We start from the raw sequence: 18,577 nt of genomic DNA, 5'->3' as shown, positions 1-18,577 counted from the left end.
CCCCCATACAGTGTATTTTACTGTTGGACATTCCACAGTGTTCACAGCCATACACAACTCTCTTCAATGTTTATGGGTTAAATTCTGAAATCTTTACACAGGTCAATTTCCATTGGTCCCATGGGGGTTTGGGCTGCATAAAGACTTCAGGATCTGAACACATAATAGCCTGTGCTGTTGCTTGTTCATTGGTTCAAACTGCCTTATCTTAATCATATGCAATATGATGAGACAAAACATTTTTCCCCATTAAGAATTTGGAGAGGAAACCAGCTCTTATTTTGATAGCCACTAGAGAATGGTTTGCAGAGAAGAGCAGTGAGAGGTGTTTGACACACAACCAGAAACCATGTAAAATTTGCCTGATTTAAATTTTCAGTACATCCTCTTCACTCCTCCTGTGTGTACTGAAACATTGAGCATTTGTATGAGCCACATGCTTGTTCCCTGACAACACAAAACATGGGGGTTTTGACTGAGCTACACCTCAAGTTTTTTGGGTACTTGAAACTATAAACTCAAAGCAAAACCAAGAGCTGCCTGTCCCCAAGAGTGAAAACCAAACAGAAGATACGCAGATCCCATGGGCTGAAATGGCTGACTTTCACAGCTCTCTCAGGGAGATGAAAGAACCGGCTAGACCCGTTGAGAGTTACATCCTTTGTGATTGTTGGGGGTCCCTTCAACTTGAGATTATGATGAGAAGCCAATGCTGCCAAATTGTCTTATGTGCCCAGAACACCCTGAAATGAGAAGCTAGTTTAGTATTTCTCCCCCTCTGCCCATCCCCACCTGTGAGCAGCTTCGCTTTTTTTTTTCTAGTTACTCTATTCAGCTTCCTCTCCCCATTCCCATGATGGGCACTCATTATGAGAAGAGCATCCAGTTGGGATGTATATAAGCTGGTTTTGTGTATTTCACTTCTCAAATCAAAATGATAAAGGTTTCTTCTCTTTTGAGACAAACTTGTTTTTCTTTGTGATGGAAAAATCATAATCTTGGGAGTGTGAAAAGTTATGTTGTGTTTTGCAGGGGCTGGATAAAGTTATTCTTTTAATGACAATCCTATAAATATATAATATCCTAGGCACATATAGACCATGGAATTCAACTACTGATTATTAATAAAATGAAGATGCCCTCTAGTGGTTAAATAAAATAAAGCCCTGCACTCTCTTCTGTTCAAGGGAATTATCCTCACCTCTCTTTTTCTTTTCTCAAAACTGCTGTGAGCAAGATTCCACACCATTCTTACACTCTCTCCCCCCGGATGTTTGGGTACAGAGGATCATTTGAAATGGTCGTGTTTAGTCCGGCAGGGCATCAAACAAGCTTAGTAAATTCACTACAGTTTCTATAGGGGCCATATCTGAACACAGTAGGGTTGGTCACATGATCACCATTTGGAATAGATGAGACTCATATAAGTTACAGTGGTGTGTTCTTTTTGTAGCCAACTGTTTTCTCAGACACGACTGGTGACTTTTTCATCTGCAAAATATTTTCAGGAAAAGGATTGCTGGAACTGTTCAAATCATTTTTGTAACTGAATGAATGATGAATTTTCACCAGCATTTCAGTACTGTGAGGTGAAGCCTCAGTGCTACATTTCTTCCAGTGAAAGGCATAGTGTAATCTCACTCTTAAATCAGAGTTGCGATCTTACCACTTCCTTTTTATAAGGTTATCCTTGGAAAAAAAGAGTAGCGCAAATGTTAGGGAGGTGCACTGTAAAAGAAAGGGGAAGCTTAAAACCACATTTTTGGACATAAGAGGCTTTAGAAACTCAGGCTGCCCAAGACTTAAAACAAAACAAAACACCACTACATGCCTTATAAGGATAGGCTCAAGGAACTCAAGGTTAAGGGGTGCCTTGATTACAGTATACAAGTACCTACATTGGGAACAAATATTTAATAACTGGCTCTTTAGTTTAGCAGAGAAAAGTGGAGCATGATCCAACGGCTGGAAGTTGAAGCAAGACTGAAAAGAAAGTGTAAAATTTTATCAGTGGAACAATTTACCAATCCCCTTGGTCTTGGATTCTCCATCACTGACAATTTTTAAATCAAGATTGTTCCCCTTCCCCCCCTCAATAGATATGCTCTAGGAGTAATTTTTAGGGGATGTTCTGTGGCCTGTGTTGTACAAGAGGTCAGATTAGATAATCACGGTGGTCCCTTCTAGTCTTGGAATCTAAGATGATTTGGTCTCACATGTGGTTCAAGATGCCATCTGGTTCTTCTCTGAAAAGTGATGATACAAGTTGCATTGTGGCACTCTACATCTGTTATACCACTCGGCTTCCATCTCATTGACAAGCTGCTTCCCACCCAGTCACATGTGAAAGCTACTCCTACTGACAGCTGGAGTCATTTTTGCATGTTAAAATATTCCATATGAGGCTGGGATGTTAAAGGGAGGTGTGGAACTCAGGCCAGCGCCCAGATGACGACAGTTGATAATCTTTTCTTTTCGTTTATACTCTTCCAGGGCAGGCTGGCTTTTCTAAGCATGTTTGAAATTAATTCACTCTGTTGTTTAAGAGACAAGTGAAATTTTGTTCTCTGAAAACGTACTCCTACACTTCCACTTGAATAATAGTCTTATTGCATTGCCATGCATGGAGTATTAATAAATACGTAGAAATCTAGATAAAATTAGCCAAGTCTATTTTTTCTACAAGCAGTTCCTAAGGAAAGCTTTAAATAACAAGGGACAAAGTCATTTGCCGCTGCTGACCCCAAATAGTTAGAATATGCAATGTGGGACAACTTGATCCACTTGCTAAATGATCCTGTTTGGGCACCCTCTATTTCTAGCTGCCTTTCTCCAAACCAGTGTTTAACTCCATTCATTTCAAACCCTTTCTAGATGTAGCTTAGGGATATATGCAACCCAAGTGTGTATCACAATTTCAATTTTAACCAGTAGATGAACAAGTTGGTCAAGTAAATCTGGCGTGATTCCCAGGAGCTCAGTAAAGTTGAGCCAGCACAAGTGCAGAGTAAATGGGAGCAAGAGTTAGTCTGTTTCAGATTCCATTTCCCCCTTGCTAACACCTGTAAAACAATGAGGCTACTTGGAATAAGGTGCCGTTCAGAGTAAGCTAGGGGATCTGAATGTGGCCCACAGTGCTTATTAGGGGTGGGCTGTAATTACGGAAGTTGTTAGGGAACAAATACATTAATTCCTTAAGTCTGTGACAGTCTCACAGAAAATTAGTTGGAGGAATGAATTGTTAATTGGCTAAAGGCAGGTTAATGAACTATAGCAGAATTCAGAATGATTTGTTAACTGTGGTTCTAATATATTAAGTAAATTAATGCTGCTGAAAGGGGCAGGATTGATTCTGTGCCTCAGTCTTGTTCTGAAAACATCACCTTCCGTCTCTTACTCCAGTCATCAATTTTTTCCGCTGAGACTGGGGGAAAAAGATCCAAATATAGTGTGATGTGATGTGGCCACTCATTTGCTAGAAAATGGACTCTTTATATAAGCCACTGCACTGCACGGCTAGCAGCTGGCAATGACTTTCAGCTATTACTGAGGCGGGTTAGATGTGAACTTGTCACCTGAAAGGTAAAGACTGCTAGTTCTACTACCCAACCCTTCAGCCACCCAAGCCCCTAAATCTTTGATATTCTGACATAGTTCATTTTCTTAACAGCTGCAAAAGAAGTTACTAGACAGAATTATTTTTGAATATTCTAGCCATATTTTGGGCAGAAGTAAATGGTCAAGTGAGAAAGCGAAGCAGCTCAGCCTTGTTTGGTGTTAATCAATGCCAGGATCCACTGGCTAGGAAACTGACGCTTTCCCACTTGAAAGGAGTATACCAGTTTTGCAAGTTCTCTTAGTGTATTTGGGAGTAATTGCATGTATGGCTTAAAGACTATCAAATAACATGCTAGCTTGTTCACATTAAGACACTGTTGGACAGCAGAGGATTGGATGTTGTACTCCAATGCACTAGAAGGCTTGCAAATAATTCCAGAGTGGCGGTCAAGAGCAGAATGGACAAGTGTAGTGAATGTATGTGGTGCATACAGCTACATACAGTGCCATTGCTTGTGGTTGGGATCCATTTTTCAGATGTTGGATATTTTTCAGTTAGCTATTGTCAAGGTTTTTGGAGGAGGCAATGTCATGGCTTTGGTTTACTAGTAAGTACAGAATTACTGCTAATGTCTTATGGTGGAGCTATCTCAGCACAAATCAACTCTCCTTTTTATGCAAGAGCTCCGAGCTGGAAGGGGAAAGGAGGCAGGATCAGGGCTAGTGTTCAGAAAAGCTGACAGAGACACCCTCCACAAGCACCACAACAAAGAGGATGCTAGAATATAGCTAGGACTGCCTCACTCCTTTGTCTCCAAGCGAGGCATCTGATTGTGAGATCCTCATCTGCAACTTGTTCGAAGGAATTTTCTGATATAGTCTGGAGCAACGGGAATGGCAGATTGTGTCTTCACCAAAGATGCTAACGTGTCCTGGCCAGTATGTTAGATATACATACATCAAACTCAGATGTATTTGGAGAGGTGGCCTACTGATTAGGTAGAAGTAGTGGACAGCGTTGGAATTGTCTCATTTATTATTTGGTTCTTGTAAAGTTAATTACACGAATAGCATTTTTATCTGAACAAGATTCAATTTATTTGTATCCACATTTGTTTGTCTTAACTTTATACAAAGTATACAAAAACACTGAAGAAATATATTAACAGTATTATTTGTTGTAAAACCCCACTTATTTCTAAATTAATATTAGCAAAATCAACAAACAAAATACCCTTCCAAAAAAACACACAGGGAGGACAAACCACATATGCATGAAAAGCACCACTTGTTTCTGTGGTTGAAGACTAAGCAGTAAATTAGCCATAAGAGACATCATACAAACACAGGAAAATTAAAAAAGGAAGAATTAACAAAACAAATCCCCTTCTCAAAGTGTAGCACGACATACTGTGGATGTCTTGCAGATGAATCACAAAGTAGTGGCCAGATCTTTTCAAAGTGATATTTAGTTTAACCATTTATTTATTCACGATTCTCATACTTACTTTTGTTTCCATGCTTTTATCAAGGAGTAAGGGTTTTTTCCTATCCCATTAGCATTTATATTTTTGGGCAAATGAGTAACTCTTGGAAACGGTGGTTAAAGCTTTCAGAAACACCTAAGTCATGTAGGAGCTCACAGAAAGCCAATAGAACTAAGAAAACTTCACTTTTCTTGAAATGACTTTTTAAAGACGTTCAGGAGCTAAGCCAACTGTAATACCAACCTGAGATCCAGATTCATTCAAGAGAAGACGTATAACCAAAATGGCTCAACTCTTGGCCAGGCCCTAATAAGTGAACTTCAGAAACCTGCTGAACATTATGCAATTCATTCTTAAGCATATTATTTGGATTGGTATTCGTTACATTGTGATACTTTGCTTTTCACATCAAATTTATAAATCTTTTTAACTCAAATGGGAAGCCCAGGTCAGAATTGAGAAAGACCTTGTCTAGCGACACTAGGCAACACAATCTAATTAGTTTTGGGAACTGGAAACAGAGCTAAATGGTCTTGGTCCAACATTCTCAGTAACAGGATTCCTTTCCTATTAATTTACCACCACGAGATATGATCAAAGTGTTATTCAGTGACCAAGTCTCTCATGTGATTATAGTTGCATAAAAATGTAGTTTTACAGAACTTTCATAACTAATACTAAATTAGCTAACAATAGAGAACATGTTTTTATTAACAGCATCTTGGCAAATAAGCTACAAACTAACAAAGCAAAATTGTGTTCAATGGTCAGTTAAGTCAGTTTTTGAACAAGGGACCTGTTACATGTTGGTGAAAGACAGACCAGTTTTGAACTACACAGAGCTCTGCTTCAGTAATTTTGCGATATATAATAATATATATAATTGTGTGATATACACTGAGTTTTAGGTGTGTATTTAAAATATATTGCATACAGAGCATGAGGAACAAGACTGGAAGAGTTGTGGGGGGCAAAGCCCCCACACACAACAGCCCAACCCTCCAGGAGCCTGAGTCCTCCCTTCCCACACCTTACTAGAGCTCCTGCCCCTCCTACCAGGTCCATCCTCCCATCTCACTCTCCTTACCTTACTCTCTCTGCTGACCAGCCCGAAGCCCTCTGGTGAGGTCTTTCCTGCTTCTCAGACCTCGAGGGTCCCCGGCACCTTTCTGCTGTAGTTTTGCTAGCCGACAGGTGAGAGCTCACTTGCTGCCATGTAACTCAATGTGGAGTGGGACCCAAGTGTCGGCCAGCTGGGCCAGGTCACAGTGTGCTCCCTCCCAGTCAGGTTTTAAGGGGTGAGGGACAATGGCCCTTTACACGCCGGAACCTTGGTAGAAGTGTGTATGGTGGTGGTGATGGACGTGGCCAAAGCAGCAGATGAATAAATATTTAAATATCCTGCAAAGTGCACGTTTCTTTTGTTAAGAAGCCTGTGTGAGGGGGTACGGTATGCTGGCCTCCCGATTACCAGTGATACAGAGATCTGTATTACTGAAGACTAGGTGATATATTGTGTGGCATATTCACCAGCCAGCCAGAAACCACTGATATTCTTTTCAAATACATTTGATTGTATAATAAAGAGCTAAGTGCATCATAGTGCTAGAAAGAAAAGCTAATAAGATGCCATATAAAATTGGTAATAAAACAGAACATTCGTATTTGAATACATGAATACTACTTATTCATTCCAATTAATTTAAGAATGATAGAAAATAGGAACATGGTCCCTCACAGATTTGTGTAAATCTTCATGCTCATTTAATTTTAGATGGGTGAATTGTTGAGCCACAGTTTAGATGAACAGCTCGACAAAGCAGTAAACACAGTACATGTTCACTTACGGGTCTCTCTAAATTTTATTATCCTTAATTAGTATGCAGTATAATCCAGTCTTTTCATTTATGCAAGAGGAATTGGTACTTACGGATGTTATTTTATTACGTACGTCTAAAAAAACAAAATCATCTCCCCCTAGAGACAAACCGGAACTCAAAGCTCCTTTGATCAGCTCCAAAAGAGAAAAATCATGTCAGCATCCTGGCTGTCACTATATCTGTATGTATGTATGTATGTATATAAAAACGATTTTTTGCTATTTTGTTATTTTCCCTTTCCTTGGAAACAGCCCTATATATATATACACACACACACACACACACACACACACACACACTCTATATATATTGAAGCAGACTCACTATGTTCTAGACATTTTTGTTACTTTCCGTCTCCTTAGAAACAGCCCTTTTATATATATAAAAAAGGGCTGTTTCTAAGGAGAAGGAAAGTAACAAAAATGTCTGGAACATAGTGAGTCTGCTTCACACCATATCTACAACATCCCAGAAACAGTGATATTTTAGATATTTGGCTATTTTATGCTTGGGTGGGGGAAACAGTTAATATTTTACAGTAAGCTATTTGGTTTAGAAGCCTTAATTCTGGGGCAGGACAACACACACACCATATGGAACAGCATCGTTTGCTACAGATAGCACAATTGGAGGGAAATCTGTTTAGAACATCAATATGTGTGTGTCCTTCTGTATATTTTCTTTTTCACCTCTCTTTCAGACTGAGGCTGAAGATGACCAATTAACATCATACAATTGCACTGAAGTGACGCTAATGCTGAGTAAAATTCACTGGGATTGTACATCCTCTGCCAATTTAATTCACAGCAGCTGGCCCTGGCAAAGCACTTTAATGCAGCAGTGTGATGCTAGTGACTGTAACGGTTAAATCCCATGTTGCTCGCAGACTTTTTAATGGCGAAAGCTAGGCCTGAATTTACCATTACGTGTGTAGGCCTGGATTGAGGCGAAGAAGGGCATAGCTCTTACATTCAAATCAGATATTTGATAAAAACTATTATAATAAATCATTTCCTGTTTTCTCTTAAAGAACAAATGACTTGTCGTTTGAGAAAGCTAAAATTCCATTTAATTAAACATTTGGGAGGGAAGGGGAGCCTCTGAGAAGCGGAATCCAAATTTGAGCGGTTCAACATGAAGAAACGCTAAAGTTTCACCATAAGCTATTTGGGGTCCATCCGTTCTTCAGATATAGTCAGAACTGAAGAGAAAGAAGACATTTTCATTTTTTCAATCTTTTTTATTCAAAAGTTTTCAAAAGAAATAAAACAGAAAAAAGCTAACAATCTAATCAAATGTACAGTTCAAAAATGTCTTTTGGCGTTTAACAACAAGTCCTAGGAAACAAAACTACAGAGTTATCTTGAACCGGACAAATAAGTTACCACTGGCAAGTTTGTGGCACTAGAAAAACAAAAATAAAAAATTAACTCTCTTGATCATATAGATATCTCTATGAAAATCTTTTTTTTTCAATCTGTACAAAAGGTCTTTCTTCATAAATTAATTTTTTTTTATAATTTAATGGCTGTCTACTATGTGATGTTTAAGTAATTGATTATTTCTTTATGTACAGAGGTTAAATTTCCCAAATCTTACCCAGACAATGAGTATGGCACTTAGTTCAGACATTTCTAGCAGCAGCTCTTCCCTCCCTCTAACACAGCTATTATATTGCAATTTTAACGAATGCAAAAAATATCAAGTAATGAGAGATCCAAGAATGGCAATATACTAGATACAGGGAAGGTGCTGCAGGAGGTCTGGACTTTTACAAAGCAGTAATATTCCAGGGAGCATAGAACCAATAATACCACAACTTTTTTTTTTTTTAAAAAGAAAAAAACAAACATCTCGTATGACTATGTAATTCACTAGAATCTACACTTCTCAGAGCAGCAATTTACTTTTGAAACTATGAAATGTCTCCGACATCTATACTCCAATACTCACACAATTTAAAAACTAAAAAATACTTGAATGAAGTAACTGCTTAACCCTAGCTCCAGAGCTAGGATGATTTGGTCTGTGGAAACAGGGAGGGCCAGCAACCTGTCCCAGTACAAAAAGAAATAAACTTTGAGGTAGATAACTGATCATATACAGCTGACCAGACAAGTACACAGTTTTGGAAGACAACTTAATTTATCATTTGATTTAAAACATATGCCATTGTAATAAAAGAGCTTAATAGCAGTGAATTATCTAATACGTAAAAATACAAATAACTGTGTATTTATTAATCAGGAATTTCATAGTTTCAAAATTGGTTTTCTTTACACTTAACACTTGTAGTGATGATGTAAAGCGTGGCACTGCTTGGATCCAAATCTTCCTTCATGCTTTTTTGTGTCCATACATCAATTAAAATTATAAAACCTAAATGCAAATGTACAAAAAAAGGCACATTCTCCTAACCGCAAACTGGTCCGGCAAAAATAAAGAGTACAGAAGACGTAATGCTGAGACAAATCAGAATTATTGGTTACTGGCTCTTTGTTCTTTGGTAAAGTTACCTTTAAAAGTGCCAAGTCTTTTTATTTTTATTTACCTACTATAGAGAGCTAGTACCCAATCAATTATGCGTCTACTTACATCTCAGCTTATGTTTGCAAACAAGTCCTTAGCTTTTGCCATTTGCTGTAATAGCAAATTTTCTGTTTGCTAGGTCTCAGCACAATCATCATTCTAAAGCACTATCATTAGTATAAAGGAAGGACAAAAACATTCTGTGATATTCCCACCCCAAACTCCCCCCTCTACCTACACTAAAACTAGAACATCAAGTTAGTTTCTGAAAAAAGGCAAAAAAAGATTTTACATTGCATCATACAGCAGAGTTCCTAAATCATTCAAACTATCAGAGGAAACTATTGGCATATGGCCTTACAAACAATTTATCCTATTAAAATTTCCCCAGTCAGAAAATGTGTTTCACACAAAACATTTTTCCCCTCTTGCATTTCACTACCTTACATATTATGTGAAAAAATCATTAAAAACACCTACTACACATTAAAAAAAGCCAAATTTTCAGCAATTTTTACTGACTACCTTTTAAAAGCCCTATGCTGCTGTTTTACAAGGCATAATAGACCAGCTCATTTGGTCAAAGCATTCTACACCATTAGTTTGGACTACTTACTGAAACAGCTACAGCATGAAAGATTTAAGGCAAATTGGAATTTATAGAAAAGGATAAGACACTTCACACTACGTTAAAAGAAAAACAGAAAGCTAAGAGAACAGACACTAACTGCAACACTGCACTGTAGCAACACTCACACACTGCAAGCACAGATCATCATTTTAGATGTTTTACTATTTTAAACGTCAGAAAACCCATTTCATACAATAAAAAAACAAAACAAAAGAAACAAAACAAAACAAAAGAAACCCAAAATACAAATTCTGCCATGCACGTGAATAAGTCTTCGTGGTCATCTGTGCATACCCAGAAATTTGAAAAAAAAATTGTGTCATAACACTTGATAAAAATTTTCTTACTAAAATAAACCTGTTCACGGGAACAGCTACTAGATGAATTTAAGGATTTTTATGCACCTTATAGAACTTATAGCAAAAATAGTTTTAGTTGATTTCATTATAAATAATGTTTTCAAGAACCTGTGCAAAACTGTCAATAATTCCTAAAGCACAATTGATCAGTAAAATCCATGATTGTTTCAGCCTTTGCACCCTTCTCCAGGCAAGATCAACACTGGTTATCTGTAACATAAGAAAGTCAGAGCTAGGGCAGAGTTACTTTTGCATTGTCTTCTATTGTAGACATCTATGCGCTAAATTGTTTCTTACCTCAGATGTAGTTTTGAGAGGACCAAGTGAGCCCATGTACATACTTGACAACTGATCAGGGAGATGCCAAGTGCCCTGGGAGTTGAGGGTGCTGAGCACCTGCCCGGATAGGTCCTTTGCCTAATTACAACCGTATCCTATAGTTTTTTCCCCCCCCTCACACACAACCTCACTGATTCCCCACTGGGAGTTCTGTTTGCTAAGAGCTTAGGGATTGTGACCCTGCACTCAAACTACTGAGTGGTTCTTTTGTTTTTTTTTTTTTTAAATGGTAACTACTGTTGGCGCATTCATGGGGAGGAACATTAATTTTGCAGATTAAGTTTAGTAATTTTAATACTCTTCTCCACCCTGCTATTCATTACTTATAGGGACTATACTGACTCATAGTGCATGTAAACACCAATAACAATGCTTCTTAAGACATTACGTTCATGCAATATTGACTTTTAAGGAGAGTGCTCAGTGTTTCCAATGGTGGCTACTATAATATGCCTCAGAGAAACTGGTAGCAGTTTTACCATCTCTTCTAGACGCCAAATGCTGTTCCTTCTGCTCTGTGAACATGCAAAGCCCCAAACGAGTGGAGATAATACTGATCTGTTGCTAGGGACAGGATATGAAGAGCAGTATTTTGCTTCCCTGTGTGTCCTGGATCACTGCTTGCCAGCAGCAGTCTCCACAGGCCCACAGAGAAGGCTTAGGACAAGACCATGTATCTGAACTATACTGACCCGCAAGCCAGATGCCCTGAATTGGGAGCATGCAGGGGCCACGGTGCAGTAACAGTCCACAGGATGTGCCTGGGTAATCGCGAAGTGTAGGATTTAGGCCCCTCAACCTCAAAAGGAAGAATGGCAATGTGCAAGGCCTGTTTACTTGGGATTCCTGTAGGGGCCAGTATTTGGCCGATGTAAAGTAACCAACACACAGACTTGTTCACTATTATATGGAATGTGGCATCAGATTAAATGTGCTCAGCTACTGAACTTGTTTATTTGACAATTATTAGACTTCTTGAGTATAGAGGAAATTCTTATCTGAATACTTGGGATGAGAGCAGTGTTACCAGTTACCACAGAACACAATTGACCTGCAAAACCAAAGGTAAGTGAGATATGTACATATCAGTGAATGTGCACTAGGAAAACAGGATTTGGTTCAGAAGAAGAGGGTCATATGTACAGAAGGTGCACAATCATAAAACTGCTGGTGCTTTCTGTGTTTCTAATAAACCTGTGTCATGAGAGCTACAGAAATGAACTTTTATGAACCTTTCGGAGCACATAAACAATACAGCAAGAGATTCACTTTTTACTGCATGAATAAAGTTCTTTCAGTGTGAAGTCTTGCAAAACTTTATAAAAATGTATGCAACGGAAGTATAGGGTTCATGATGGTTGGAGGAAAGACAAAGCAGAGAAGAACTAAACTCCAGAAGCATAGGTCTTGGAAGGATGGAATGAAGAAAATGGAATGCTAGGGAAACAGTCAATGCAAAGAACACTTTAAAGGTGGCAAGCTATAAAAAGCAGTGCTGCGTGGAAGGGGTTACAGTCCAAACAAATGAATGATTTATGAAGGAAAGCACATGGAACATTCTCTATGAAAAGGAGGAAATTAACTAACTCTGAGACAAATTTAAGCCAGGACTAACAATTTGTTGACCAGTCTTTCTCCTTCCTACAGTAGTAAGACACGGAAGGGGAGTCTTTCCAAGTGAAACTCAACAAGGATTTCCTTGAGGAGATTCCACTGTATCATCCCACTGGAGGTGGAATTGCTTCTCTGTAGGAAAGCCACTTTCAAGTTAGTGCTGGGATTTAAACTGTTCTCTGCACAAGTCCGATGACATGCATGGAAGCACTGATGTCTCAACGTGAAAAGTTAAGGTAGAATGGTATGCAATTGTGCGCCAGAGAAACTACTAATAAATTATTACAGATAATTCATTAAGAGCCTAATCTTAAAGTCTTTACTCTATTTTTTCTAATTTCATACTCTGGCAAAACTCAAATTGACCGTGGGCACTGGCCCTAAATTATTAGCAGTTTTATTTAGATTATATCACTTTTGTAAGCTACACTATATTGTACATTTAGTTTTGAATTCATGCCTTTTACAGAGTAACAGGACAAGCCCCTACCTCAGTTATTTGTTTTGCTGATACGTATATGGAGAATGGTCACTGGACGTCTCTACTGTAACCTGCTGTTGACCACTAGCTTCCTGTAAAAGAGGAAAAGGGGTTGAGACATGATACCCAGCAATACTAGCTAGTGCCTAGATTTCCCAAAATGCCTGGAGATTTTGGATGCCTCTGTATTCTGTTGTCTAACACAAGACACTTGACTGGGCCTAGCTTTCAGAAACTTAAGCATCTTCTCCATCCTTCTAAAAAAACCCAAGCCCCTCTCTAAGGTTTCTCAAGTTAGGCACCCCAAATCTGATGCATCCAACTTGGCCTTCATTTTTATTTATAATAGAAGAACTAATGAAATATAAAGTAATCAAGTACATGTTCTATTTTCTAAATTGCTATAGCAATAACTAGACAATGTGATGAGATTAACAGAATAGAACCACACAAACATATTAAAAAATGAGTGAATAAATTCTGAAGTTTTCTGTAGACCACTACAAGTCACCATCTTTGTGCTGCGAGTCAGTGTGAAGAACATAGACATCTGTATTCCCATAAATTGTGTGTGCATCTGCTTGAGTACTGTACTGTGGCTGGCTCCATGGAACACTAAGGGTTAGCTTCACTAGAGAGCTCTCAACACATATTCCAGTAACCAGGCGATGACTAATTCAACTGCTAGAGACACAAGGTGAGTGGGCTAGTATTTTTTTATTGGACCAACTTCTGTTGGTGAGAGAGACAAGTTTCCATGCTTATACAGAGCTCTTCTTTAGGACAATGAAAGCTTGTCTCTTTCACCAACATAAGTTGGTCCGATAAAAGATCTCAGATGAGATGAGATGGATGAGGTAATATCACGGTACCTACGCCGCTACAATACCACAACATAATTCAATGTCTGGTACTTAAAAGGATAGTACAGTGAATCCCCCACTGGAAGTTTGCCTCTGACACATCTGGGGAGATGTGTAAATCATACTAACAGGGTCAAGTGTCTCAGGACAAACAGACTCTGAAATGGATAAAAGATGGCCTGTAAACTTCAGGGTGTGGGCAGAGGGAGATAAAAGAAAGACAAGGGAAGGAGAAGGGGCAGGGGTGAAATCTGCCTTGCTCAGCCCCAATGCTGGGGGTTCTTGGGATAAGTGGGGCCTACGTAAACTTGCAAGGAAATGCTAAGTTTTAAGTAAGATAATACACATATAAGCTTTTTATTCCTTAACCTTTTTCCTTCCTGTGGATGAATAAATAATACTTTGATCTGACCACGTTATTCTCTGTCACTATATTTTTTCAGTGGTCACGGGTCAGAAGTCTAAGTAGGGGCCAAAATCCAGCTGGACCTGCTGAGGACATGATTGATGGACAGGAGTGGTGTAAATAGTGTGATTACACCCTGGGAGTTACAAGCCTGTAACTGGGAAAGAGTGCCCAAGGAGAGACTGAGAATGGTCAAAGGTATAGCTCCCCCTGGAACTGCAACATTCAGTCACATCTCAAAGCTGAGCAGGGCAGGGCTGGGTCGCTGCTTGGATGGAAGAACTAACTATTAGAAGTTCAGGTTGGTGCAGTACATTAGATGAAAATAATGACATGGTTGTAGCTTAATAAAACTGAATTTGTACGCAAAGATCCTGCATAATGTAATGTTTTCATCTGTATTTTTTTTTTCTGGTAAAATAATAAATATAACAATTTTGGCTATAATAGCCTGCCTCTTACAAAATTTACCAACCTCAACAGGAACAGCTGCTGTCTGAACATGTGTATACTGGGGTATGTAGGCTCCTTGCATAGCTGTTGTGGCTGGCATGTACTAAAAAGACAAAGAACACATTCAGCTAAAATAAAATCTGATACAGATCCCATAATATATTTTAAAATATACATTTGAGTGCTCTGGTAGGGAAGAGGATTCAAAGCGAGATTTATCTAAAATCAATAACCAGTGCAGAGAGGTGAGGTGTACTCCACTGAGCAGTGTTATTACACAAACTCAACTTTGGCCTTCAGAAACAAAGAGGTTAAGTATTTTCCTTAAATACTCCAGTCTGAGCCTTTTTCTTATCAGTATGTAGCCAAGGAGAAAGGATGATCTCATGGTTAAGGAACTGGCTTGTGACAGAAGAGCTGTGTCAAATTCTTGTTCTGCCATACACCGTGTGACTTTGAGCAAGGCTCTTATCTCTGTGCCTCAGTTTCAAATCTGTGAACATAGAGGATAACATTTCTCTGCTTGACAGAGGTGTTGAGGATAATTACATTTATATTTGAGAAGTGGCTAGAAAGTACACTGATGGAGGCCAGACTTTATATAAATAAAGTGTTCTATGTATTTTTTATTGATTTAGTGTATTTGTTTCCATGAGGAATGCAGCTTAAACTAGGAAGCTCATGGTGTTCCTTTAGGTAAGTGGTTCAAATTTAGCTTAAGTCAATAACGAGCAAAAGTTACCATCAGACGGGTCTCTTCTATCATCTGTATGAAATGATTTGGTATAGGTACTTCTCTATGTCAAACTACCATCTGGTATGCTAGATATAACATTGCACAGAATTGAACATTCAAATGTAAGAGGTTTTTAGCAGATAAAATGTATTCATATCAGACAAATGTACGTGAATCAAATGATTTATTTACAACACTGAATCCTGAAGAGTGAACTGCTTCAAGTTCAGTTCTAGAATTAAAACTGCTTGAACTGGGCTACTTTCATTTGCTTTTTTCCATGTATTTGGAGTGCATTTCATACTACTACACTAGCTTGTCTAGTTGCTCTTCTGCCCTAAAGAATCTGTACTGAAGTGTGGAAACAGCCATTTACATTTTAACTGAGGAGGAAAAACCCTTAGTGGGCTGGTTTTCATGTACACTACACAGATATTGTAATCAATACACAACATTTTCCCTTTGTAGATGCTGAGCTTTATATTAAATTGCCACATACTGTTCCAGTACTGCCTAATGAAAGGTGACTCATCTGTTGTGTCAGAGGGTTTATCATTGATGCAGGCTGTAGTGACATGGTGTGGTCCATGGAGGGAGTCAATACAGCACCCTACAGGAGAAAAAAAAACAAGTTTAAGAATGAGACCTTCCAGATTTTAATTACACTTCTCTTTTGGCTCAGGCATGTAAAACATGGATTTTAATTCCAACAGCATACACCAGTAGGGTTTTCCCTAACCCGCAACAATGAGTTCGGATACTAGCTGGTCTTGGAGATCCTAAGGATTTTACTCCATTTTATAGCTCATTACCCGATTTATACATGCACCAATCTGAATTTGTAAATTAATTGCTTAACTTCCAAGCAAAAGTGCAAGATTTGATGTACAATGGATAGACCTGCAAATATTTCATGTGCCACTGTCTTATAGAGAGAATATTTTCCTCAACAGCAACTAATGATGCACTTCCATAACTGCCTGTGCAAGTTTCATACCCTTGAGTTAGGCATTGTAACTTCTGCTCAGAGAAGTAACAGTTTCACTAGGGCACTAGTACCAGAGGGTTATGTTGAAAATACCATTTCTTCTGTAGAAAGTCTATCTAACATGATGGGATTAGCACATTCCTGTCAGGTCTCTCCATCTTTGTATGTACAATGGACATACTTTTTAAGCATCTGAAGTTGCCAAATATTCAGTTGCTGTACAGGTGCTCAGAAAACTCATAAGAATGCATAGCAGTTAATTTAGATGGAGGGATACAGGTGGGGTTTATTTTCATCCTAAGATGCTCCTGTAAAATTAGGATTCTAAATATATTGTGTTATATATGCAGGTGTGTGACTGAAAAGTGGTTTAGGCTGAAAACTAATAGAAATAATTATAGCACACTGAAAGTCAGTGTTTTTGAATGAATAATTTATCCCTTCTACAGCAGGTCTTATATTTTTTATAAAGTACTGAGTGTAGCTAGAAAAACAACCATGTGACCAGTGTCGATGAAATGAGTCACAGGCACAAACACTGCAAGAATTTCCTGTTCTGCAGACTGCAAGCGTCTCTGCAAAGCAAATGAATGAGAGAGAGAGAGAGCGCACAAGTTTCCACACAGGCCGAAGACCAAAACTGAGAAGTCAGGAATCTAGATCTTTCATTTCACCGAGATAATAGCTAGAAATGCATACCTGTAAATGGAATAGCCCTAATAGCATGATAACCTATTAATTTAAATTTCTCACAGCATAATTTATAGGCTTTCATCCTTGCTTATTTCAAAACTCTACATTGATAAAAGGTGTAAATAAAATCCATAAATGACAAACTTGGAAAAAATATGCATCAGTTGGGCATGCTGAAATGATGTAAGTGTTCAACACAATCTTTTTTGCTTGCACAAACAGAAAACACTTTGCCAAAAAGATTTACATTTTCCAGCCTGCATAAAGAGGTTAATTAAAGTCAAGGCAATTTCCTTCCTAGATTTGAAAATGTGCTTGTTTGTCAGCCATGGCACTGCATATATTAAAGCACAAGTCAGTGTATATAATGTCAGTACCAATAAACTCAGTCATTTTGATGTGGAACGGTACTGATGAAGGGGGAAATATGATGGGATATATATATATATATATATATATATATATATATATATAAAATACATGACTGTGTGATATAAAAATATCATAGCCATGAGCAGGGGTGACCTGCATAACTCATGAGTGGGGAAGTCATGGGCAACTAAATGAGTGTCCATAAATCTATGTATATCATACCATATATTTTGCTTCTGTAAAACAGCTGGCCTTAATTATTTTAGATCTGCTCTCGAGCATTATTAAAATTGGTTCTGCAATTTATCACATGGATATTACCATCACGTGGGCTATGTCACAAAGTGTTCAGTCTCAGCATGTACTTATCCCTTGGGAAATTGTACTAGGGATACATGTAGTTGTCCTCATCAACCTGCCTTCCTGAACACATAGACCATGTCCCTTTTCCTTCCTATCTTTCACTTTCAAAGTGACCAAAAAATGTGAGAATGACTCTACAGCCCAGTGGTTAGGGCCCTCACTTGAGGGGTTCAAGTTCTCTCATCTCATCATTTGGGAGTGGAGAGGAATTGAACCAGACTCTCCCACATCTCAGGTGAGTTTCCTAACCGCTAGGCTGAAGGTTATAAGGAAGGCCACTGCCACCTCCTCCTCCTCCTGGCTGTTTTGTATGGGGATAAACAGGCTCTGAGTAGGTCTACTGGATCAGCTCCCACAGGCAAAATAGGCAGGGACATGACTATCTCCAGCTGGACTGAAGATCATGTGGGGACTTAGGCATACAATGCATCTCGGCACATGCCTGAGGAAGCAGTGAACATGCCCAGAGACAGAAACTTAGGCACCTAAGGGAATTCTGCAGCAAATATTTAGGTGATGAATGAGCGTAGGTACCTAGTGTTCGGTGGCAGCTGAGCAGGGATTTTGTGGATTGCAGTGGTGCTTAAATACTGGATTTAGGCACTTAAGTCCCTTAGTGAACCTGGGCCACTGTTATTGAGGACCAGGCAAAGGGGAGAGCTGAGACCTGGCACAGGAAGGCTGGAGTAGTTAAAATGTGAAGTAGCAGAAGTCATGACTGAGCCCCAATTCCAACTGATCACCTCCTCCTCCCTCCTTCTTAGCCTACAGTGTCCCATGGTGGAATCACCAAAGTCCAAGAAAAAATATGGAAAGGAGAGTTAC

At 38.7% G+C, this 18,577-nt stretch overlaps 1 protein-coding gene across 4 annotated transcripts in view; it reads right to left on the bottom strand.

Moving 5' to 3' along the window:
* Window positions 1–9,144: 9,144 nt before the first annotated feature.
* Window positions 9,145–18,577, bottom strand: part of RBMS1 (RNA binding motif single stranded interacting protein 1) — a 198,141-nt gene continuing 188,708 nt past the window's right edge. For all 4 annotated transcript variants that reach the window (XM_050969310.1, XM_050969311.1, XM_050969313.1 and 1 more), the window contains exons 11-14: window positions 15,836–15,946; window positions 14,623–14,703; window positions 12,888–12,970; window positions 9,145–10,654 (exon numbers count right to left, since the gene is read on the bottom strand). In XM_050969310.1, coding sequence (XP_050825267.1) covers window positions 12,893–12,970; window positions 14,623–14,703; window positions 15,836–15,946 — 270 coding nt within the window. In that variant the 3' untranslated portion in view covers window positions 9,145–10,654; window positions 12,888–12,892. The remainder of the gene's footprint in view (window positions 10,655–12,887; window positions 12,971–14,622; window positions 14,704–15,835; window positions 15,947–18,577) is intronic.

This window comes from Gopherus flavomarginatus, chromosome 10 (assembly GCF_025201925.1).
Source record: "Gopherus flavomarginatus isolate rGopFla2 chromosome 10, rGopFla2.mat.asm, whole genome shotgun sequence".
Taxonomy (NCBI): Eukaryota; Metazoa; Chordata; order Testudines; family Testudinidae; genus Gopherus; species Gopherus flavomarginatus.
This window is presented reverse-complemented; position numbering and strand designations above follow the sequence as displayed.